Here is a 27,199-nt window from a genome sequence, read left to right as displayed (position 1 = left end):
ATGAAATACTTCTTATCGGGATTTTACAATACGTGGTGATCCATATATAACTTATTATCTCCCATATTATTCCTCATTCGTAAAAAAATCTTCAAAATCATGAAAAATAAAATAAATAATGAAAACTCTAGTTAAATGAAATATTTCAATATACTTCACTTTTCATACCTGGCAATTTATCGTCACAGTCATGCTTAATTAGTGCAGGAATTTGTATCATATCTGGACAGCTGCAGGAGAGATGTGTTTCCCTCGGTGGTGCCAACGTGTTTCAGGACTGATAGTTGTCACACATTAAAACATTACGAAACAGGTGAATACAGTCTTAAAAATTTAAAATGAAAAGACCAATAGTTTTTTTTTTTTTACATTCATCCATATTTGATTATTTCAGCCTCCAGTTTTAATAGACGATCATAATAAAGTGGACTTAAAGAACTAAAATATAAATAGTTTAATTATTGTTCATAATTCTGATCATCTGAAAATTCAACCCGGGCATATTTCCCCTCAAGATTAACTAACCTAACCTAACCTAACGTAACGTAACGTAACTAACCTAACCTAACCTAACCTAACCTAACCTAACCTAACCTAACCTAACCTAACCTAACCTAACCTAACCTAACATAACGTAACGTAACCTAACATAACCTGAGGGGGTAAATCTTCAGGTACTCCGTTAATTACTCTTTCATAAGTTTTGTTTACCCTATGACTTCACTGCTGTGGTCGTATTATTTTCAGAGGATCACAACCTAGATATTATCCTGAAATTATTACATTTTTTCCATTGTTTGTTTATTTTTTGAAAACCATTAATAATAGAACTATAAAATGGGACTGAAATTGATGTTTAAAAAGTGAAATGAAAAAAAATAAAGTCGAATTGTAAGTTTGTTGTGACGATGGAATAGGTACAAGTACTGTAATGCTTTGACATATCTCCTTCACTCTTTCTCAAAACCTAATTGAAGTCGAGGATTACAATACCGAGGGAATTCTTAAACCAATTCCGTCACTAATTTCAATATAGAGTACAGTATTACTTTCCTTATTATAACAACTTTCTCCTATTGTTGACGATACAGAGATGGCGAGTCCCAGGTGTCAGGTCTGAGTCAAGTACAATACGTGGGGAGGCTTTTTGTGAAGGAATGACTAACGTACAAACAAACTACAATTATACCTCCCTGAAGAAAAAAAAATAGCGTTATTCTTTTCGTAGTGAAGTTAATTTACATAACACATCACCTGGTCCCTTGTTTAGTGTTTACCTGAAGGTCCAGAACACGAGAGTCGGGACACCTGTGGACACCGAGGAGGACGAGAAGCTAATAACAGGTCTTCGTCAGTAGGAGGAGTGTCTAGGGCGCCGTCACATATCGTCACGTAGACAAGTATTTGTTATCTTTCCGAGTCTGTCATAAATCATCTTCAAATAGTGTCATAAATTATTTCACACTGACATTTACGATAAAAATAATGTCGCCGTTAATGTTCCGCTTCCTCCAACATAGTATTTCTTAAGTGTGATCTTTGTTGGTCAACTTATGAGACCACTTAAGTGTGTCTGTCTATCCGCGCCATACAGTACACACCTTCACCTCAAACTCCTGTGTTTCTGACCAACCAACACCAAGTACATATGTCCTCAATCCAAGAGTAACGACACGACTCTCTGCTCCTCGGGGAAATCATGTAATGGTGGAAGGAAAACTTGAAAATAAGGAATGACCCCCCCAAAAAATAATCACGATTGTTTTCTTCGTATCAAATGATTAGTTCTGTGAGTATGTTTTGGTACCAGTTACTTCCTGTGTGTTGTAGGGGAAGGGGGGAGAGAGGGATGGTGTGTCTTACAACCATATGTCATTCACCGCCACATAGTGTGTCTTAGGGCCAAGCTATATATCCGTAATTGCTTCCTCAGGTCCATGTTGCGTGTCACTTCCTGTGTCACTTTCCTAATAGTATCTCCGCTACCACAGTGTTCCTGACCACCACACTGTGTTCCTAACCACCACACTGTGTTCCTAACCACCACACTGTTCCTAACCACCACACTGTGTTCTTAACCACCACACTGTGTTCTTAACCACCACACTGTCTTCCTAACCACCACTCAGTGTTCCTGACCACCATACAGTGTTCCTGACCACCACACAGTGTTCCTGACCACCACACAGTGTTCCTGACCACCACACTGTGTTCCTAACCACCACACTGTGTTCCTAACCACCACACTGCGTTCCTAACCACCACGCTGTGTTCTTAACCACCACACTGTGTTCCTGACCACCACACTGTGTTCCTAACCACCACGCTCTGTTCTTAACCACCACACTGTGTTCCTAACCACCACACTGTGTTCCTAACCACCACACTGTCTTCCTGACCACCACTCAGTGTTCCTGGCCACCATACAGTGTTCCTGACCACCACACAGTGTAGGTTAGACCTCACTGTAAAGTATTAAGACCTCTTCCTCTTGATCCATCTTTACCTCGTCTTGATCCCACTCTACCTCCCCATAATCCCTCTTTACCTCCGCTTGGTGAGGGTGAGGGGGACGAGTCTCTCCCACCTCCGCGTCATTACCAGGGAGGAGCCCACATATATCCTCCTTCCAACAGCTTTTACTCACGATACAGAGGAAGAGTCGTTGTGTAAGTTCACGTTTCCTTTCTCCCCCCTCCCCTCCCCTGCCTTCCTCCCCTACCCCCATCTCCCCTCCACCCCGTACCCCTTCACCCCCTCTCCCCCTTCCTCCACTCCACCCCCACATCCCCTCACCTCCACCGTACAACATAAATGTATGACGTTTGGGCCACGGATGTGTGGTTTGGTTCAGGGTGGTTTAGGACCTAACCTGACCTGACCTGACCTAACATAACATAACATAACCGTACAAACATGCAGCTCTTATCCTTTTTTTCATTTATTTTCCTTTATTTTTTCTTTTAGTAAAGTCTAGTGGAATTAAATGTTATATCAAGTCATTTCTAGTTTATTAAGAGTTATATTGAAGTTTGGTAAGTGCGTAGAAATCGTATTCATTTGTCAGGTTAGTTAAAGGTCACACGCCATTACAAGAATATAGTTGTTTTTGACTCGTAATACAGTAATGTGTTGGTTACTCAGGATATCTCTCGTAAGGAGGTATTTTGTAACTTCCTGGAGTGAAAACTGTTGATATTTGGGATCATTATTTCGCTTCAACTCTAGAAAGTCTACGGACTTGGCGCACCCACATTCAACCACAACAAATCAAAGCCGGGCACCGTGTGTGTCCCGTCCCGACGACAATTGTCGAGTCGTAAATGACTGAATCCTCGCAAATAATTGGAGGCTTTGCCTGCTGTCCGCAGACACGAATGGCCGTCGGCCGCTCATGGCTGCTGCTGCACATGTTCTAAGAGGCGCACGTCCTACTCTCAGGGAAGAAGCACTCCATCCCACGAAAAATAAAGAAACGAAACCGGGTCGGATATTTTTTTAAGGTATAAGAACAAAATTAAAATAAAATGTTTATCTTCTAATTCCTTTGTGTTTTGTTTACTTGACGGGACTATGAGAGCAAAATATAATAATAATAATAATAATAATAATAATAATAATAATAATAATAATAATAATAATAATAATAATAATAATAATAATAATAATAATAATAATAATAATAATAGTAATCCTCGCACACAAAAAGTAAAGCTATGTGGAATTTTTCTTATCCTGTTAAATTCAAATGTAAAAAAAAAATCCCCAAATCATTCCTAAATAAGAGGGTTTTCTCCAAAATTCTTTTACCTAAATCAGAAATTCTAAATGTCTCTTGGAAACAGACGTGCCCTTTGACTACTCTTAACTGGCTGTCTGATATGAAGTTTAATATTTTCCTAAAAGTGAAAAGTGTCCACAGATTCGTTTAAAGATTAACCGGAGGAAGACGTTGATTATTGACTAAATATCTTTGAACTATATAGCTATGTCTCGTCTATTTCTTTACCTTCGAAAAAAATCATCCATCTATGTCAGTTATTTCATTCTGTAACTTCTATGAAATATGGAAGACAAAGAAAGACAATTATTCTGTACAGTGACTAATAGAGAGTTCCATCCGACACAGTTGTATTATATTTTCATGTTTACTTTCGCAGACTCGATTTTCTTGACAATATTTTTACAGCTCATCTTTCCTTCATATATATATATATATATATATATATATATATATATATATATATATATATATATATATATATATATATATATATATATATATATATATATATATATATATATATATATATATATATATATATATATATATATATATATATATATATACGTTTTTAATTATCAATGTAATTTATTTGTGATTAATACACATTTATTATTCAGTTATTATGGTTAACAAATCTTTTCGTTCATACGTTTCTCTTTGTCCCGTCTGTACACCTGCATTTGTCCCGTCTGTACACCTGCCTTTGTCCTGTCTGTACACCTGCCTTTGTCTCGTCTGTACACCTGCCTTTGTCCTGTCTGTACACCTGCCAACACTTTAATTACCTAGCACCTCCGCCAGTTGTCAGTGAGGATCTGGGACGACTCTCACACATTGTTTTTGGAGAGCTGTGCTAAAGGTCAAGGTGACACAAGCAACATGGGTCAGCTCCTCCACCTACCGTCACCCTAGAGAAATACTGACTCTCGTTGTGCACGGTCAACACTTTATACTCCTGCTGCTGTAGTGAGAGAGAGAGAGAGAGAGAGAGAGAGAGAGAGAGAGAGAGAGAGAGTTGGTAGGGATCCGTAACTTTTTTTAGAAGAATAATAACAACGAAAAATTATTACATTAATTTTTTTTTAAACTCTCGTAACTTCATCTCCTAACCACATTCCTCGACTAAACAAGGAGACTAATTTTAACATTCTTCAAGTTCTCGATTTATTTATTTACTCCCACATTCACTTAAGATTTGTTTACAGTAAAATAAAAACACTTGACTTACCTGTATTACCACCTTAAGTAGACTAATCACAGAGACACTTAGACGACAATGTATTATAATCGTTATACAGACTTGAAACAAAAACCAAGTAAGAAAGTGTAAAAAAAAAAAAAAAAAAACAAACACCTGACTTTTGGCGAAGGTCAGATGTTATACCAGGAAGCTTGTTCAGTACGTATTGTCTAATCATTTAACTGTGCTTTGATCAGGAAAAAAGAAGTCGAAAACGATCTATCTGTCCCCCGCCAAAAAATAATCCCAACACAGACTGACAAAAGGAAAACTCTTCATCAATGGCTTTAAAGATAATGGAACTATTAAAGGAAAAATAACCTATCAAAAAAGTTTAAAAGTTTATGAATTACTGAACAAAATGGCAGTAGAAGAATATAGAGTTAACAGTGGGAAGCTGTTTTTGTGATAATAGGATGTATTGCTTACTAAATATCAGGTGTTAATGTCTCTTGTAAGAAAGGATTGTAAGTAAATGAATCCTCGTCTGGGTGTTATGAGATTAGACTAACGAACAGACAAATAGGAACAATACTTTATACAGACCGCGGATGAACTTCAAGTTGTTGGTATTAGTGGATAAAAAATTTCCTTTCTCACGTAGACTCAAGAGGGAAAAAATCGCTTTGTTTGTTTCTTTTTCAATAATCAATGTTTAAAATTGGTGGGAAGATAATTTGCAATCATCTGGAACACACACACACACACACACACACACACACACACACACACACACACACACACACCTTTTCCTTAAAATTTTACCTTTATAAATCTTATCAAGTACCTTCCTGTCTGGATATAAATAATCATAATTACAGTAATTTGTGTGTAAATAATGTACCAATACCGATTTACCAAGAACATATTTGTCTCCAGATAGATGGACACTCGACCCAAATTTTCTAGAACATTCAGTAATTATTTTTTGGGGGGTTAATTAAAAATCATTTGCCCAGACCTTCATTTTCTCAACGTAAATCGAAAATTCTCCCCAAGTCTACGTCATCATAATTGATATTTATTATTATTATTATTATTATTATTATTATTATTATTATTATTATTATTATTATTATTATTATTATTTTTAATTTGATGGATGAGTTAAACTTGACTTTTTTTCCTGAACTGCAGATATTTTTGGGTGAGTTCTTGACACACCGAGAGTTAACTAGTGGATTCTATTGATTATCTGACGCACTTTATTGAAAATTTGACGCATTTTATTGATTATCTGACGCACTTTATTATCTGACGCACTTTATTGATTACTTGACGCATTTTATTGATTATTTGACGCACTTTGATTTTCTGACGCACTTTATTTATTATCTAACGCACTTTATTGATTATCTGACTCACTTTATTGATTACCTGACGCACTTTATTGATTACCTGACGCACTTTATTGATTATCTGACTCACTTTTGATGACGATTGATTGACTCACCAGTAAGTAATGGAACAAGGATATGTCCTCCTCCTCCTCCTCCTCCTCCTCCTCCTCCCTCCTCCTCCTCCTCCTCCTCCTCCTCCTTCCCGGGAATTCAGAATATTAAATCAGTGAAGCAACGAGCGAGAGGTATCGAGGTTGTCTTGTGAATCACACTCAGTTCCTTCCTATGATGTGAATGAAGACCGTCTGTAGACATTCACGAGCCCATAACCTTACGAAATTGACTAAGAGGTGTCATATTTCTGGCCACCCATCGACCGACCGACCGACCAATCACCTCGCCAAAATAAGGTGATTGGGTTTATGGTGATGTAGTCTTGCTGGGTGTTTTGTATCCAGCGGTAATGCTCAATGGTTCGCTCCTGTTGCTGGTAGTTTGTAAATATGAGGTGTTTGGGTCTCTGTATGACCACACACACACACGCACACGCGCGCACGCACGCACGCACACACACACACACACACACACACACACACACACACACGCACACACACACACACACACACACACACACCGCACCTATAGATATAAGAACAGTACCATCCCATCTATTGTTAAAATAATAAACAACTCCTGATTTATGTACTGTACAGCCCTGTAAATGTATTCGACGCATATTATATCATTATGTCTAAATCAAATGTAAGTCTGTATATTTTCAGCCACCGGCTGCAACTCTATTAATATTATTATTATTATTATTTATAATAAAGATCAAACTTGGCAATAATGTTCTGAAAATGATAATTATTAACTAACAAATTAATAAGCTGAATTATCAAATGTTATATCCATCACTTGTGTCTATAATCTTATAATCCAACCCTATAATTCCATTTTCCTCCAATACAATGTGTCCTTAAATTATTTAACCCACTTTAAAACTCATTAACCTCAGAAAAGATTATAGATACAACACCTCAGTTTCATTAATTATATTCAACGAACAATTCATATTTTTTGTCATGTGTATAATTAGATGATTTAATAAACACCTATAATATGTTTCAGGGTATTAGTGTATTTCCTGTGTCTATGATTACAATAAGGGAAGGTTTTGTTATAGGCTCGAAGCAGGTGTTGTTTGTCATTTACCTCTCAACACACGTTCGCATCCCAGCCGAGTTTCATTGTTTGTTTTAGTTAATGTTTCATCTTCAGTACGACAAGTGTTTCATCTTCAGTACGACAAGTGTTTCATCTTCAGTACGACAAGTGTTTCATCTTCAGTACGACAAGTGTTTCATCTTCAGTCAAGTGTTTCATCTTCACGACAAGTGTTTCATCTTCAGTACGACAAGTGTTTCATCTTCAGTACGACAAGTGTTTCATCTTCAGTACGACAAGTGTTTCATCTTCAGTACGACAAGTGTTTCATCTTCAGTACGACAAGTGTTTCATCTTCAGTACGACAAGTGTTTCATCTTCAGTACGACAAGTGTTTCATCTTCAGTACGACAAGTGTTTCATCTTCAGTACGACAAGTGTTTCATCTTCAGTACAACAAGTGTTTCATCTTCAGTACGACAAGTGTTTCATCTTCAGTACAACAAGTGTTTCATCTTCAGTACGACAAGTGTTTCATCTTCAGTACAACAAGTGTTTCATCTTCAGTACGACAAGTGTTTCATCTTCAGTACGACAAGTGTTTCATCTTCAGTACGACAAGTGTTTCATCTTCAGTACAGTGTTTCATCTTCAGACAAGTGTTTCATCTTCAGTACGACAAGTGTTTCATCTTCAGTACGACAAGTGTTTCATCTTCAGTACGACAAGTGTTTCATCTTCAGCACGACAAGTGTTTCATCTTCAGCACGACAAGTGTTTCATCTTCAGCACGACAAGTGTTTCATCTTCAGTACGACAAGTGTTTCATCTTCAGTACGACAAGTGTTTCATCTTCAGCACGACAAGTGTTTCATCTTCAGCACGACAAGTGTTTCATCTTCAGTACGACAAGTGTTTCATCTTCAGCACGACGTTTGTATAAAATATTATGCTTCCGTCTTTTCCGCGGTAAACTGCTCACTACCGCGGCCACAATACCCCGGCCAGTAAGCGGTACATCACGGTGAAATAGCTAATAGGAGGAAATAAGCGCGGGAACACGATATTGTTCTCTGGGACGAAATTCTTGTTTCACCCGGACGAAAGAAATCTTATTGTTGGATTTAAATGTTATAAACAATTCCGTGTAATATAATGCGGATATTATTCCCAAACCCTGGCAATTACAGACGCGCCAGTAACAACTATTGCGGTCATGAACATAGTCAATAACACCTTAACGAGAGAAATAATGATTGTACCTATTCTGCGGTGAACGGTAACTCCCACAGTACCCCGGATGCTCGTTTAAGGCGTTATATTAGTCTTGAGCCACGAAGACCTCCTAAGGACCTGTAGTATCAAGACTGTGAACAATATACGATTGTTTATGGGTAAGACCTAACACTCGGGCGCAATGACCCACCTGTGTAAATAATTGTGTGGGTTAATTAAATTTACATATTTTACGACTTACAGACAACAATATTACGACCTAAATTACACTAATTATTATTGTTTACGATGCAGATGATAGTCTTATATTGTCATGTGAATCATAATAATTAATTTGAGAGTCTTACATTGTAGCGACTTGTGTATAATGGACAACATGCTCACCTCACAAGCTAGGGGTCCAGGGTTAGATCCCCGGGCAGGGTGAAACAGTACATCCACTCACACATTAGATTTTCCTTATATTTGAATCTTCTACAATAAAATCTTTCCGAATAAAAAAAATTTCACTGTTAACAATGATGTCTATCTAACTTATTGTTTGTGATAAAGTTTAGTTCGCTACGACTTGATAGGTTCCCTCTGAGTCAAAGGCTTCACTCTCCCCCGCTGACAGACCTAAGGTTATATACAGCAGTGATTGTATCCCTAATCCGTCGACTGTGACAAATTTGGTTCTCATTCTATAACTTGTCCGACTTGTGGATTAATTTCAGTTTTGATGTGACTCTGTGCATAATGATATTCTTGCTTTGAAATTGTTGGATGTGTTACCAGCTCAGAGGTAATACACAGTGGTCGATCGAGGGCTACACTAGCGCCAATAACTTCTCCTTTTATATCGTGAAGAAAATTTACAAGACCTCGAGGCTTAAACAAAAGTAATATTTAGAAAGTTGAAAAAAAATAAATTAACTAAATTTCCATCCTAGTTCTTTCTAAAAAAAATGGATAAAATATTTTTCATCAAGTCAAAACTACGAATAAGAGAATTTATCATTTGTGGTTCCATAATATGTCAACTTAATGTGAAAATTAGATTGATATAATGCCGGGGAAGATTGTTATGTACCTACCTGACGCCACAGTAATCTTCCAGGAACACATTATGTTAGGGAAGGTGCTGACTGTGCTCAATATCAGCAAGAAAACCCAAGTTATATATCCAGTGAGAGACAATAATTGATACGAGACACTAAACAAGAAACAACAGGAACTATACTGCAAACAGGAGACCAATGGACAGTAGACATATTGATTTAAGGTTTTCGTCGCCTCGTCTTCAAAATATTATGTTAGTATTGTTAAGTACTCATATATATTCATGTGCTAGTGCTGTTAAGTATACGTGTGAACTCGTCCTGTTAAGTATACGCGTGAACTAGTGCTGTTAAGTATACGTGTGAACTAGTGCTGTTAAGTATACGTGTGAACTAGTGCTGTTAAGTATACGTGTGAACTAGTGCTGTTAAGTATACGTGTGAACTAGTGCTGTTAAGTATATGTGTGAACTAGTGCTGTTAAGTATATGTGTGAACTAGTGCTGTTAAGTATACGTGTGAACTAGTGCTGTTAAGTATACGTGTGAACTAGCACTGTTAAGTATACTGTACCTGAGTTTTGTTATGCTCTAATATACATACGTCAACCTAGCTTCCAAGAGTCAATAGAGAGGAACTTTGAAACACAGCAACCGCGCGAGACAGGGAGGAAAAAAAACACGTAGGAACAAGTTCAGACTCGCTTCTCCCAGTATTTAACCAACTCCGGTCCAGGAAGGCTTTTTATATCCTGACACTACAAGCGTCAGTCTTCTATCTCTTTACCATGTCTGAATTTGCATATTTTCTTCTTCATCTTGTTGCTTCAGTATAATGTATCGTGTGCCAAATGATGCTTATTCACCAACCTGTATATTTTAACACAGCTGCTACTATCTTTCGTTACAGCTATCCATCTTTTGTTGCAGCAGCCCCATCTTTCGTTACAGCAGCCCCATCTTTCGTTACAGCTCCCCATCTTTCGTTACAGCTCCCCACCTTTCGTTACAGCTATCCATCTTTTGTTGCAGCAGCCCCATCTTTCGTTACAGCAGCCCCATCTTTCGTTACAGCTCTCCGTCTTTCGTTACAGCTCCCCACCTTTCGTTACAGCTCCCCACCTTTCGTTACAGCTCCCCATCTTTCGCTACAGCTCTCCATCTTTCGTTACAGCTCCCATCTTTCGTTACAGCTTCCCATCTTTCGTTACAGTAATTTCTAAGAGTCAATTGCAATGATCATTCCCAGTTAATATTACATTCAACTATCAGATGAGAGTAAATACCTAAGTACCTTATAGAATTTCTCGTAATTTCCGGGAATTTAAGGATTATATTACATACTGCAGGAAGAGACGAATCAAGCGACTTCCATTTCTCTCTCGTGATAAAATTATTCACGTGTGATTAATGTTGGTGTTTCAGTTCTCCACATTTATTATAGACGTGATGGTTTAGGTAGGATATGTAATATTAATTTTATATATGGAATTATAATGATTATACGTATCTACTATTGTTTTATATCAATTGTCATGTAGATAATAATTAAAGTGAAAAGTGAAAAACAAACACAATTATGGAAATTGTGTGTGTGTGTGTGTGTGTGTGTGTGTGTGTGTATCAATTATCAATTATTAAATGAGACTATAAACATCTATTTTTAAAACCCTGAAAAAAAAATCGTAGAGGAAATAACTAACATTTTAAACATAGCAATAAACACTTCTATCCTATGTTAAATCAGTTGGGTCTTTACTAATGTTTATTTTCACTATAACACAGGAATTATTTTTATCTACTCAGGTATAAACAACCCAACTCCAACCCAACTCAACCCAACCCAACCCAACCCAACCCAACCCAACCCAACTCCAACTCCAACTCCAACTCCAACCCAACCCATCCCAACCCAACCTAACTCCAACCCAACCCAACCCAACCTTAACCCAACCCAACCCAACCCAACCTAACCTAACCTGGTCCCCAACCCAACCCAACCCAACCTACTAACATAACCCAACTAAACTCCAACCCAACCCAACCCAACCTAACCTAACCTAACTCCACCTTAACCCAACTCAATCCCAACCCAACCCAACCCAACCAACTCCAACCCAACCCAACCCAAGACCCAGATGGTAGTCCTCATCAGGTGTTTTAAGAAAGAGGGTTGGTAACATTGTCAAGACCCTGGTGTTTTTTTTCTCTCCTTTTGGTGTTCTCAATTAAGAGCTTCACACATCACAGTTTTTATATTTATTCGTTTTACACACACACACACACACACACACACACACACACACACACACACACACACGCTCAGATACACAAAACACACGGTATTATTAGTAAGTTCATAAGACTATCACTGAAAACCACAGTACAGGTAAAACTGAACACGTGTCTGTTTCTAGCAGGCGTGACCTCATCTTATAATGCTCTACTGTTTACTACCTTATAATGCTCCACTGCTCACCACCTTATAATGCTCCACTGTTCACCACCTTCAAATGCTCCACTGCTAATCACCTTATAATGCTCCACTGTTCACCACCTTATAATGCTCCACTGCTCATTACCGTAAAATGCTCCACTGCTCACCAAGAAGCTCCAGCAGGTAGTAATCTAGGTAATCAGGTGAGTGGGGGGCAACGCCGTCTGATTTTGTTACGGTTAATGAGGGCAAGAAATTTACGTCCAATATACGTTGTCGAATTCTGCACCAGCGACTTTTACTGTGTGGCGAGGAGGAAGAGAAGGGGTGAGAGGAGGAAGAAGAGGAGGAGGAGAAGGGGTGAGAGGAGGAAGAAGAGGAGGAAGAGAAGGGGTGAGAGGAGGAAGAAGAGGAGGAGGAGAAGGGGTGAGAGGAGGAAGAAGAGGAGGAAGAGAAGGGGTGAGAGGAGGAAGAAGAGGAGAGAGAAGGGGTGAGAGGAGAAGAAGAGGAGGAAGAGAAGGGGTGAGGAGGAAAGAGGAGGAAGAGAAGGCAGGGGAGGAGGAAGAAGAGGAGGAGGAGAAGGGGTGAGAGGAGGAAGAAGAGAGGAAGAGAAGGGGTGAGGAGGAGGAAGAAGAGGAGGAAGAGAAGGGGTGAGAGGGAGGAAGAAGAGGAGGAAGAGAAGGGGTGAGAGGAGAAAGAAGAGAGGAAGAGATGGGGGTGAGAGGAGGAAGAAGAGGAGGAAGAGAAGGGGTGAGAGGAGGAAGAAGAGGAGGAAGAGAAGGGTGAGAGGAGGAAAAAGAGGAGGGGAAGAAAGAAGGGGTGAGAGGAGGAAGAAGAGGAGGAAGAGAATGGGTGAGAGGAGAAAGAAGAGGAGGAAGAGATGGGGTGAGAGGAGGAAGAAGAGGAGGAAGAGAAGGGGCAGGGAGGAGGAAGGAAGAGGAGGAAGAGAAGGGTGAGAGGAGGAAGAAGAGGAGGAAGAGAAGGGTGAGAGGAGGAAGAAGAGGAGGAAGAGAAGGGGTGAGAGGAGGAGAAGGAGGAGGAAGAGAAGGGGTGAGAGGAGGAAGAAGAGGAGGAGAGAAGGGAGAGAGGAGGAAGAAGAGGAGGAAGAAGAGGAGGAAGAGAAGGGGCGAAAGGGAGGAAGAAGAGGAGGAAGAGAAGGGGTGAGAGGAGAAGAAGAGGAGGAAGAGAAGGGGTGAGAGGAGGAAGAGAAGGGGTGAGAGGGGAGGAAGAAGAGGAGGAAGAGAAGGGGTGAGAGGAGGAAGAAGAGAAGAAGAGAAGGGGTGAGAGGAGGAAGAAGAGGAGGAAGACGAGAAGAAGAAGAAAGTGAAGTAGGAGGAAGGGAGGGGGAGGTAATGTGGTGAGGAAAGATATAAGAGACAAAAATGAGAAGAAAACGATGGGGGAGAAAGAAGAACGAAAAGAAGACCAAGAAATAAAGAAGACAATAAGATAACAGAGAAGAGAAAAGTGGAATAGACAACAATGAAGAGAGGAACAAACGAAGAGAAAGAGATAATAAGATGATAATAAAAGACTGGAACAAGAACGGCTTATGATGAAGATGAGAAATAAACAGAAAACGATAAAGAAGGGGAGACACAAGAGTAGAGAGAGAGAGAGAGAGAGAGAGAGAGAGAGAGAGAGAGGTGTAAGATAGTGATATTAAATGACCTGCTATATAGTATTGTTAAGTTCACATAATAGGCTCCAGTGTTTACCGTCAACAACAACAACAACAACAATAACAATAATAATAACACAACAATAATAATAATAATAATAATAATAATAAATATACATATTAATAATAATAATAATAATACACATAATATAATAATAATACATACAATAATAATAATAATAATAATAATAATAATAATAATAATAATAAACTGGATTAGTGAAGAAACTCCATCAAAGTATTTTATAACTTTGCAATTCTATACTTGGCCGTTAGTCTGTCTGTCTGTTTCTCTGGAGTCTTACAATATATTATAGAAGGGTTTTTTTCTTACAATTATTGGCACTTGAAATAAAATAAATTATCCTTAATAAACCGCGAAATCATTGCTAAAAAAGTTAACATAGATTAAAAAGATTAAAAATGCCGCCTTACTCATCTGGATGATTTAAACCCTCTTCCTGATATAAGATAAACTAATATTAATAAACCATTAAAGGAGAAAAGTATAAAAATATAAAGTTTCCTTGTGAGAATAAATAGAACTTTCATAAAATTAGAGAATTATGATGTTTTCGTAGTAAAGTAATATAACACAAAACCTCTAAAGTTAGCGAGACACTAACTTTCTTTATCTAATTATTTGTTGTGGTGAGATGGGCCTAAGGCTGACAGTCACCGCTTCTTAATACGCCTGGCAGTACTATGAGTTACCCCTTGTTAGTACGTCGGGAAAAACTTTGTTACCTCAAGTTAAGAAACAATTTCAACAAGTGTAAAGTAACAGTAGGTATATTGTGGTGTTAGTTTTGTTTCTTTACTATTCTTTTCGTTGTCCTTTTTTCCCCAATGATCTTGTTGCTTGTGTTCTTATCCCTGTTATGGGTGTAGTTATACGCAGTTACATGTCATGGCAGACTCCCACATGTAGTACACGCATGTACAGTCTCCTTCACTAGTGCGTTTACAGGGGCTCGTCCGTCAGGTTTTGTGCAGTGTGGCAGCCCTGTGTTTGTTTATATTCGACAGAAGGAAACTCGCAATAGTAAACACATTATGGAATCAAATTAAAACAATATTAAAATAAATATCTCAAAGATAATGATTTATGGAATGATTATATGACGAGGCCCTGTAAACGCACAAGTGAAGGGGACTGTACCTCCCCATGTCCATCACACTCTAAGGAAAGTAGTGTTCTAATGTCCTTTCCACAGTGTCCAGTTGTTTTGTCCCCCCCTTAAACATCTTGTCTTAGTGCCCAAATTCCTTGACTAGCGTCCTTATTCCTACACTAATGTCCTTGTTCCTACACTAATGTCCTTGTTCCTACACTAATGTCCTTGTTCCTACACTAATGTCCTTGTTCCTTTTGTCCTTGTGTCCTTATCCTTAGAACAAATTACACACGTCCTTGCCACCTTGTTGTTAATAAATAATTTTTTGTGTGTCCCGCTCAACAGTCCTGAGAGAAGGTAAGTGAAGGTGTGACTCGTTACCCCGAAGTATCATCAGGTATTGGTGGAAGCACTCAAGGAAATTGACACTTTACTCCGCCTCTAAGACGTCCCAATACTGTAAAGAGTCTTCAGGTATCTCTATTGTGCTTCTGTTCTGTTAACGATATCAATGCCAGGTGATACGATGCAAGGAATTAAATCAACATTGAATTCACCTGTTGAGTATATCAAATACTCATTAATAATGTGACAGTAGTATTGTGAACAGTTATAATAAACGGCGTTAATTTGCGTCACTAATATACCAAATGGAACAATGAACTAAAGAGACACTTGTACTGTGTGTTAGTAGAGGAACAACACCATTTACATAAAAGTATCCTATCGGTGTTAGGTGTCATCATGGTGGTGGGGATGGTGCCTGTCAGTGAGGTAGTATAGTGGAGTCGTGTGAAGCTTTTTGTGTGTTTCACGCCTTTAATACTGCAGGAGTAACACCGTCCCTCCCTCCAGAAAATATCTACAAGTGAACTACTTTTACGACTGTCCTCTGCACACTCGAGCCTTTTTATTCTATTTCAGTTGTTCTTCTTTTATTATCATTTCCTTTATTTCTTTTCATTAATTTTTTTTTATTTTTTGTTTTGTTTTTTGTTATATTTCCTTTATATGATGACGTCAGTACATTGCTCATTGAGATGCAAAAATCACTCTTCTATTGTGGGAACATAACGGCCGCCGTCATCAACATTTCATCGACATTGTTACTCTGACAACCAATAAACGAGTGTCCACAGCCTGATAATGTTTACACCTCAATAAACATCGTAAGTGTTACTACAGTCAGGCCAATGTTTAAGTTTATTACCGGTGAAGCAACAAAGATACCAAACATCTATTCCCCTTCAGAGTTCCTTGGCGTGGGTAATGTGTTCAGATTTATCACAACAAAGCCGACGTGACTAAAAGTACTGTGCATTAAGAGACATAACGCAGGATGTTCATAGCATAAGGGTGAGAGTTAACAGCTGGGATTCTTAACCTCCCCTCTACGTTAGGTTAGGTTAGGGAATACATACACTAACACATTCACGTTAATTGTCTTGTTATACGTCGAACAAAAGCTGTGTACATAGCTTACCTTCCCGACCCACCTCATAGTTCGGTTATAATAGTACACACACACACACACACACACACACACACACACACAGTATCTATATAGACATTTAAGTCAATCGTTTTAAAGATAATCGTCAAATAAGCCTTTGAACATAGTGGACTGTTTCCCCGACAGAGAGATTTATTTTTTGTTGGTATTAATAAAACTTCATGGAATTTAATACATATACCTAACCTAACCTAACCTAACCTAACCTAATCTAACGTAACACTGTCTCAGTTACTTTAAGGTTAGTTTGAAATTAAAAGTGGATGGTTGAAGTTATTACAAAAACATCAACCAAAATTGGTGTACTAAGCCTTGAGTTCAAATGAAGACAATATGGCCGGCACTGCAACCGAATGCCTTCCCTTCCTCAGCTGTACAGTTAAGTGCCCACTCACAGCTGGAAGAACTGGGAATGAACCAACGACTCTTGAGATACGAGTTGAGTGTTATATCCACTTAGCCACAACACCCCTAAAGTTAGGTTAGGTTACTTAGGATGAATTTGTGTTTGGTTAGATTTTGCACTAAATCCCAGCAGTGATAAAGCCTAGCAGTGAAGCCCAGCAGTGATGAAGCCTAGCAGTGAAGCCCAGTAGTGATGAAGCCTAGCAGTGAAGCCCAGCAGTGATGAAGCCTAGCAGTGATGAAGCCTAGCAGTAATGAAGCCTAGCAGTAATGAAGCCTAGCAGTAATGAAGCCTAGCAGTAATATATCCCAGCAATAATAGCTCCCAACAATCATGGAACCCAGCAGTAATGGAGCCCAGCAGTTATAGGTCCTAGTAGTACAAAACCACTCATTCAGTATCAAGAAACTTCACTATTAGATCCAATGACTTAAAAGGAGATCTTATGTTTTGTTCCTTGTCTTTGGTATCGATCAGGAGGAAAACTTTTCTTGTAACACTCCATCATTCACATAACTAACAAATACAATAAATTCGGTACAATAAGTCACAGGTGTTTTATCAAGAGAAAAAGAAGAAAAGTACAGGTGTTTTCATCTCTCGAGCATCTGTAGTGAGGATATCCGTGTTGTCTTACAAGTCCTTCTCTTCTCGGTATCATATAAGACATAGAGAGCCTGGTCTTATGCCCCTTCACATGCTCAGTCACCACACATAATTCGAGTCATGTTTTCAGCACAAGGGAGTAGTAAATCTTCAGTCAATCTTGGAGTTAATTTGGCATCGTAATCTTGAAGCTAATTCTGTAGGATACTCCCTGTGTCTCTCTAGAGCTGAGTGGGTGAGAACAAGCTTAACTTTCATCATTGTTGTAGATTTCCACGAAAAAAAAAAATACCAGCAACTTTGTTAGAGAACTGTACCAGGACGAACATACTAAACTGTTAAGAAGTGATATTGGAGTTTGTTGGGATTCATTTATTCTCAAACTTATGACTATGGAGCTGTATCTCTGAGGCTTTGTACTATACAGGTTTAGAACTTGTTAACAGAAGCGACTCTACCTGCCAAGTATCTACAGGAAAGAGATTCTGTATATGGTCTTCATGGAGAACATTTTTACAGCGGGTTTAATCAAATATTTATTAGTTTCATTAAAATAGTCAAGAGGGAAGTGTAGGTAACTTATTATCTTGGCGTTGATGGTGGTAGTGGTGGTGTTGATGGTGGTAGTGGTGGTGGTGGTAGTGGTGGTGTTGATGGTGGTAGTGGTGGTAGCAGGCCATAATAAGTGATACTCAGCTTCAACAGGGACACCACACACCTCAGAGAGTCTGGTAAATAAAGGTGCGTGACGGACAGCACTCTCAAGACACACCACCAGTGATTCCCTCGCTGGTAATAAATACTTGGAGAGATATAAGGGAAGAAAGTGTCGCACGAGAGATAGTTTATGGTGTTGTTCGCTTCTCTAGCTACTGTGGTTGTTGTTGTTATTGGTTGTAGAGGAGAGGGAGAGAGACGGGTTGTTCAGGGAAGATAGATTGAATAAATTAAGAATGGTTTTAGGTGAGTAATTGGGTCTTAATCGTCTCGTTATCAAAGTTATTATATCATAACAATTGTCTCTTAATTTTAGTTGAAGGTGTAAAATATTCAACTAGTCTACAGAAACGTAATAAAACTCACCAACCAATACAAATTACGTGTTTTTTCAAGCATTAAATATGACACTTGTCAGCGTGCGACGTGGCCAGTGTATTGATCAGTCACACACACACACACACACACACACACACACACACACACACACACACACACACGCACACACACGCACACACACGCACACACACACACTCATATATTCTCATTGTGACAGTCACTTGTTTGGTGTCAACCCACGACTTTTAATAAAACATTTAATTATTGTTATGGATTACATGACTGTAGAATAATTTATAAGGTAATTAATTAGTCGGAAAATTTAATAAATCAAATATTTAACTGACAGCAGTGATCATCTGACCATTAATACCCATATATATAAACCGGGATGTCAAGTTATGGCGTTACAACTGTGTGAAATATCAACTAATTCCGATAATATCATCATTGTTTATAAAGAATGTTAATGTGGCTGTGATGTATGCTGAACACGACAATATAGTACGTTTGTCAGGCTTGTTCGTCAGGAGAGAGAGTGACTTACTGCAGGTGTGGACACAACTTTCACCTCACACCAACACTGTCCAGGGGCGCGAATCAACACAAATGTGAGATTTAATCGCATGACAAATCACTCACTCAGCCGTGGCATTGTCATGGTTTAACACATACAGTTGTCAGGAACTGTAATGTACTGCCCAACATATCACCACCACCTGACGCACCTGGTAGAGGTCCCTTAGTACATAGTTGAGTACTAAATTGAGTACATGCTGAGTCCTAATGCTCCTCTCTATACATCTCTTTCTCACCACAAATTGCTATCTAAACCAACGCCATTTTGATGACCTAACGTGACCCTGACCTCAATTTACTTAGTCCAGAAACAACCAAAAGTTAATTAGTGTGTCCCGAGGTATATTCATTAGTTTTTTTTTTAATTACTGTGGTGATATGCATAAGTCGGTGTCAGTCAAGGCAGGGATCAAGGGCCCTCGTTCATGTCTTCACAACTCTTTTTTTCACAGACCTACAACAACCTCACAACCTCTCAAACAACACCTGCCATCATCTACACGTCCTACAACCCCTCACAACACTTAAAATCAACACAAAAACAATTATTATTCAACCCTAAACCAACAACAGGTAAATCAATACCATAATATTACTTTCTAATTAATATATCACACATGGCTTACCTGTAATTATGGTGTTGAGATCTATAAACGTACTAATACACTCATACGTAATAAATGAGATTAAATTATGTATAGAAAATAGTGGAGTGATGTTAAGAAAATATTTGAAGCGACCTGTACTCGTCTCGTGAGTTATAATGATGACGTCAGATTCTACAGTGAAGTTGACGTCATCATTATGGTATCTATTCATCTATAAGACATACACAGTATCATTAACCCCTCCTCCCCCTCCCCCTAATCCATACCCCACTCACTCCCCCCTAACCTTCCCCCTTCCAGGTAAAGCAGCTCACCTCTACCTGGGATTTTTTGCACCTGGACTGTGATAGCGTATCATCTCTCTCTCTCTCTCTCTCTCTCTCTCTCTCTCTCTCTCTCTCTCTCTCTCTCTAGATCATAAGTTCACCAACTGGGTTAATAAAAATACGAGTCACTCAAGTTGAATTCCACGTTGATAATTAAGATAGATTTTTAACACCTGGTTCTACTGTAATTAACCTGAGATATTATTGATGAGAAGAAAGTAACACCAACATACTGAAGATTAAAAAGAAACTAATGTTGATATCCACTATTATCACTACCATAACTGAAATCCTGTATTGAAGAAGGCGATGAAGAAGGGAATCAAGATAAATAGTAGGAATAAGAGGATATATAACGATTTTAACGATATAGAAGTTTTTTTTAACGATATAGAAGATTTTAACGATATAGAAGGAATTTAACGATATAGAAGTTTTTTTTAACGATATACAAGGTTTTCAACGATTCACATTTTTACAGTAACGAATGAAGTGTTTTTCTTACCCTTATCATTATACATTTTTATTTCTTTCTTAATTATTCCCTCATTTTAACATCCTTTACTGTGGTACGGCATGCATGTTGTCAGCGTAGAGACAAATTGGGGAGGGAAGGTTGGACCAAGAGAAGAAGGGTGAGAGTGAGAGGAGTGGGAGTGAGAGGGGTGAGAGTGGGAGGGGTAAGAGGGGTGGGAGGGGTGAGAGTGGGAAAGGTGAGAGTGGGAGAGCGCAAGAGCCTATTGGGGTGGTATTGGTGGGGGAAAAGGATTAGGGATCAGGTTAGGTATCGAGGTTATAATGTCATCGCTAGAGGACGATATAGAAGGATTTTAACGATATTGAAGGATTTAACGATATAGAAGGATTTAACGATATAGAGGATTAACGATAGAGGATTAACGATAGAGGGTTAACGATAGAGGATTAACGATAGAGGATTAACGATAGAGGATTAACGATAGAGGATTAACGATAGAGGGTTAACGATAGAGGATTAACGATAGAGGATTAACGATACAAAGCAGCAGCATTCTTAACCTGTATATATCCTCTTAATTAATCGTTTATATGGAGCAGACATCAAAGAACCGTCTAATTAACCTGATCAATTTACCTAACTTTTTGTAACTCGTGATAAAGTTACTAAATACAGTTACAGTTTTTTTTTTCATCTTTAGAGTTACCTTTGACGTTACAGTAATCAGATATTGGTACAGGGGAATTAATGCTGCTTGTGTTCTTAGTTATATGTTCTGTGTTTAATATCAAAGTTAACTGTAAATGAATTAAATATTTGTAAGTGTAAATGAATAGAAAATGTAGTTGTAAATAAAATAAATAGTTCTACCTGTAAATAAAACTGTCTTGTTAATTATCTACACTGATGTATTTATTTTCACATAATACTCTAACAACTCTTTAAATTTTATCTATATCAATATTGTTCCATTAAACTTAACATTTATAACATCCACGTAAAATATATATATATTTCTCTAAACCAAAGGCAATTAGAATATCATCAGAAAATCCTAATTGCCTACTTGTCTTAGTCCATTAACTATCATAGCTGTTAATACCTTGTTAATACTTTGTTGAATATTTACAGAGGATATGGAGGTAAGTGCTATGGATTAAGTGCTGTGGAATTAAGTGCCTATGGAGTTAAGTGCTATGGAGTTAAGTGCTATGGATTATAATGGTAGAGTCACAGAGTATAATAAACTTATGTAATAGGATGATGGTGTAGGCCTGTTTGGCATTACTGAAGGATCATTGTGAATTATTGTCTAGATTTTAATGGATAAGTGAAGCTTCCATTTAACGGAGTGTTCTTTGTTATACTGTCCGTTAGATAGGGGGTCATATCTAACGGACTTTGATATAACGGATTGTCCTCTTCAATATAATTCGTTAGATGGAAGTGTGTGTGTGTGTGTGTGTGTGTGTGTGTGTGTGTGACCCAGAGACCCAGAAACTCATGAAGATTTGCTACAGTACATTCCAATACCTCCTCGTGTCATGAAATATTCACATCCACTTTCATATTATGGTTTTAAAAATGTATTACAGACTGTCAACTTGGCCATGAAAATATTTGAGATTGAAGTTATAGAATGGAGGTGGTATGTTGTTGTGTATTGACCTTGTGAATACAGAAGAAAACAAATATTTGTGGAATAGAAATTGATGGATTTGTAACAGTAGAACATTTGAACTAGTGTAAATGGATGTTGGTGAAATTTAGTACAGTTAAACCTCCATATACCGGACTTCTGTATAATCCGTTAGATGGAAGGTTTTCACATCTTAAGGACCCTTGATATAACGAACTTTCATCTCTATACAGTTCATCACATAGTGGTTTCACATCTAACAGACCCTCGATATTACGGACTTTCTTCTCTATACAGTCTGTTAAATAGAAGTTTCTCTGTAAGTAGATCATCCTAATAAGATTCAGTAGGTGTGTGATTTCATAGTGCGGTCATCAAAGCTCACATTACCCCGGAAAAAAAAGAAGAGAATTCTATTAATATTTGATATTATAACCGCGAGGCTAAAGGCTTTTGATCTGAATATATTACAACTTAATGAATAAATTACAAAGTACACGACAATTTTTCACGTAGTTCAACCTTAATGACGTCATAATCACATCCTCATAAGTTACGCAACTACGCAATTACCGTGGTTAGAGATCTTGGTAATCTGAGTACTCTGATACCTACTACTGAATATTTATACGAGTGATATTTAATTATACGGATTAATTATATAACCTCACCGCGATATAATCCCTGACGAGTGGAAAGAATTGATTAAGAGACGTTTGCTGCCGGAGTAAAAGTTTATAAAGTGAAAGTAAGAAGACCTCGTAATACACACAGAATCACCCCCAGGCTATGATATAAAGAGATCCTCCTCCCACGAACGTCAAAGCAGGGAGGTCAATGCAGATAACTCTTATATGTAGATGGAAAACTCACATTGAAAACCTCCTTATCCATAAGCCAAGCCAAGCCAAGCCAAGCCAAGCCAGTAACCTCAACAAACCATGGACAACTTTTGCTATCCTTGGGTGGGTTAAGTTAGGTTAGGTTAGGTTAGGTTAGGTTAATATTAGATTAGGTTAGTATTAGGATGGTTAATCTTCAAGTAAATTAAGGTGAGGGCACGTCTTCAGCATGTCATTGGATTTGGGAAGGATTAGTTATTTCCACCAAGTTCTCACATTCGGTCCAATTCAAACAAAGGTCAAGGTCACGGTGTCAAAGGTCATTCAGAAATGTTACGTACTTGTGTTTTGTGTAATTAAACAGTTCCCTTCAGACTGTCCACTGAAACAACACTCTACAGCCTAGTTTAAGGTCATTGAAGGTCATTGTTTCTTATTATTTCGTCTAATGCTCTGTGGGTTTGGCTGGTAGTTAGAGAAGAGTCAAGACCTTTATTACACCCAACATCATCTGTTTTAAAATATAAATTTATAAAAAATATATCACTGAGGTGTGTGTGTGTGTGTGTGTGTGTGTGTGTGTGTGTGCGTTCGTTTGCGTGTGTCAAGAATCATGAGTGTACTGAGCAGAGAGAAGCAGAACGAGGAAGAGGAAAAATATCTTCAGAAATCAAAATTGTGAAAACACCCTCAGGCTGACCCTCACAAAGCGCCTCTCGCGGTCGATTCCCCCCACAAAGTTATCTGGCGGTAGATCCTGGCGACGAGTAGCGACCACGAGAAAGGCGGCTCTACGTGTCCTTTGCCTTCTCCAGGGTAACGTCCTATGGTAGTAACGCCCACGAGGAGACTCTTAAGTGTGACGGGGTTCTCGGAGGTAACGTCATTATAACCGACGGTAGAAGTAGTGGTGTACAAAGGGACACTCTCTAGTCTAGCGTCCTCCCGGGTGGCGTCCTCACAATAGACGCTGGGAAACACGGTGGTTCTTAGGGTGTGTGAGAACTACAACACCTCAAACAGTTCCTTAGATCTTTGTAAAGTTCAATCATTTACTGTTAGAGTGACTGTCGCCTTCCTGTGGTAATATTAGGAGTCATGACTACATTTTGAATGAAAATAACAATACGGTACAGGTAAAAACTATGACGCATGGCAACATTATGACGCATGACAACACTATGACGCATGATAACACTATGACCCATGACAACACTATGACGTATGACATTATGACAACACTATGACACATAACACTATGATCACATCCTCTCATTAAAGCTGTGACTGAAAAAGTATTCTTGAAAATCTACTGCGACTAAACATTGTGTCTTCGGTGTTGTTGACGTACGCCCCGCCCCGCCCCGCCCCGCCCCGCCCCGCCCCGCCCCACCGTCTGTACCCTTTTCTTCACGGCCTTGAGGGAACCCGAGTCCCAGTTCATTCTGTGTCAGCAGCGAGACGTGTCCCAGATGGACAGTTCCCATGGCTGTTGTGACGAGGAGGAGGAGGCAGCAGAGGTTGTTACTTGGTCTATTTCCTTCATTATTTTTTTTCTCCAGGGACTTGATCTTTTCTGTAATCTCTACCAAGAACAACGAAGTGATTTATATCAGTGAGTCTTAAATCAACGATGCAAAACTGTTTACCAGGTGTGTGTGTGTGTGTGTGTGTGTGTGTACTAGAGCTGCACAAGATCTCAACACACACACACACACACACACACACACACACACACACACACACACACATACAATACATCTGCCTCCATTAGTGAACGATGTGTTGGAGGGTTTCCATCAGCGTCCCACGTCATGCGATCCAATACAAAGAAACACATTTGGGAGTGATATTTGTCTCCCAGGTGTGTGCGCGTGTGTATGTGCGTGTGTGTATGTGTATGTGCGTGTGTGTGTCTATGTGTATGCGTGTATGTATTCATTTAGTAATACGTATATAAATCAATTCTCTTAGTCCCGGCCCACAACACCTTTCCGATGATAATAACACGAGTTTACCTGAAAGAGACAAACACCTTGGCCCACTTACCTCAGCTGGGAACATCTGGCCTTGGATACTATGCTCGGAGCCAACAGTGTGGGTGGTGCGGGCGGCGTTGGACCACCTAAGGACGGCGTGGGTGAGAGTGTAGGCATAGTGGATGGGCCCTTCTGACACCTGCCACACCTGTCCCGTATCAACTGACCACCTCAAGCCAAAACCCGTGTTGGTTAGCGTCCCATCCACCTGTACTCATCACCACAACACAGGTAAAGACGAAGGTAAGTTCTTGAGGTTAATATAACAATATAATTAAAAATTATTATATCAGTCTACAGTCATTATCATATACTTAACACACAAGAAGAGATTATACAATACATGTACCTTTGTTATATGTGGTCAGGTTTTACAATATGGATGAACCTTCTACGACTGAACACCGATTTCTACACCACTAACATCAGCCATAATACATCCTACATCCTTGAAAGTCACCAAAAAGAATATAGAATAATGAGATGTTTAAGTGTGAACGTGATGCCTTAGTGTGTGTGTGTGTGTGTGTGTGTGTGCGGCTACAATAAGGAGAGTAGCAGAAGCACTGATGAATGGCAGGTGTCAGCAGGTATTTAGGTTAGAGCAAAAGAAGACATATACTGGTGATATATTAAAAGTGAAGAATACGGTACAGTGTTTCTAAATGAGTTGGTGAAATTACGTGATAAATTACAGGATGTTTAGGTCAGGCTGGAGTAAGTAGCACCAGAGAGATACTTAGTCTGGGAGAAACACGGAAGAGGGATTAAATCTATGCTATTAGAGAGAATGAATGACAGCAAGTGAGGGTTTGTGTTGCTATTGATTCCTGTCACTCAGAGCTACACCACGCATGGGTTTGAGAGAGAGAAAACTGTATAAAATGTTCATAATTTAACTAAGGTTTGAAAACATAGTCAAAGCCCATTGGATATTTTTGGGGGCTTGTCTATCATTTATTTTGATTACTTCTACAGGTGTCAGGCTGTCAGGTGCATAACAAAGCCACGCTGAGTTAGTTCCCTCACCTTATGAGATGCGAGGGCCAGGCTGGAGAGGGTGTGGTCGAAAACAATTGAAGAAGTAGCCAGGTCGACCGGAGACTGCCTGCGGCCGTCACTACATAACTTCCACCGTCGGTTGATAATACCCCAGAACCCAGGACCTGAGATGCCGTCATAGCTCCACCAGGAAGACCAGTCGAACTCGGTCTCATCGCCTTCTTCAACGAGACAAAGAGAGAGACAGCGTTAGTAGTGTTCCTGTGTACTCGTGGATCCAGAACCTCGAACTACCTTAAAATTCTTATTGAGTAAAACCTGTCTATTAATAAAACCTCAAATATACAAAAAAAATGAACTATTGGAAGACTACTGGCATATACTGTAGTCGCTCGGTACAGAGATAACAATTAATATTTATACAAGGTAGGAGACGGAAGAGTAACTAATAAATCATCTAAGTTGAGATTATTTGAGGTAAAAATCCCATCCTGCAGTTTAGTTTTCCTTTTATTTATCAACTGTTAGAATATAACTTTGTATTGTTGTTTTTTTCCCCGGTGACTAGTGAGCTATAGGGACACCTACGCCACCACACATCACCACAACTTTGTCTAAAAAAAATAATACTGTTTTAAATCCCCAGCCAAACCCTCAACAGTTTTATATTGTTTCAGTCGTATAACATGAAACTTTGAAACTTTCCCCTTAGTAAAAAAGACTCGGATAGCTAGGAAAAGGTTTCGGATTATATGAATATTAAAATTCTCTTGCTGTGGACGTATTGTTGAGAGAGAGAGAGATATCCTTTAAGCGTGTCCCAGGGTGTCAAGTCTTCCCAGTGTACCCGTGTTCTTGTCTCTTACATTTTGTACAGTTCCTCACCTGGCGTGTTGGGGAGGCGGGAGGTGGTGTGTTCAGTCAAATTATTAAAAAATCTGAATACTTTTACTCCTATCATGTTTTTTCCTCAGAAATCATTTACTGGTGCTAGTGTTGGAAAATACTTTTTTCCCCCGTAGAATCATGAAAAAAGGTAGATACTGTACCTAATAAAAGT

The 27,199-nt window shown here is 38.8% G+C and overlaps 1 protein-coding gene across 3 annotated transcripts in view; it reads right to left on the bottom strand.

The window, feature by feature from the left end:
* The window catches only part of LOC121876021 (carbonic anhydrase-related protein 10-like), a 158,596-nt gene that overhangs the window by 61,642 nt on the left and 69,755 nt on the right, over nt 1-27,199 (bottom strand). For 2 of the 3 annotated variants that reach the window (XM_042380869.1, XM_042380868.1), the window contains exons 3-4: nt 26,167-26,360; nt 25,148-25,345 (exon numbers count right to left, since the gene is read on the bottom strand). In XM_042380869.1, coding sequence (XP_042236803.1) covers nt 25,148-25,345; nt 26,167-26,360 — 392 coding nt within the window. The remainder of the gene's footprint in view (nt 1-25,147; nt 25,346-26,166; nt 26,361-27,199) is intronic. The other variant, XM_042380870.1, reaches the window with a different exon arrangement.

Source organism: Homarus americanus, unplaced genomic scaffold (genome assembly GCF_018991925.1).
Source record: "Homarus americanus isolate GMGI-L3 unplaced genomic scaffold, GMGI_Hamer_2.0 scaffold40047, whole genome shotgun sequence".
Lineage (NCBI taxonomy): Eukaryota > Metazoa > Arthropoda > Malacostraca > Decapoda > Nephropidae > Homarus > Homarus americanus.
Note: the sequence above shows the minus strand (reverse complement) of the source record. Positions and strands in the feature narration are given on the sequence as shown.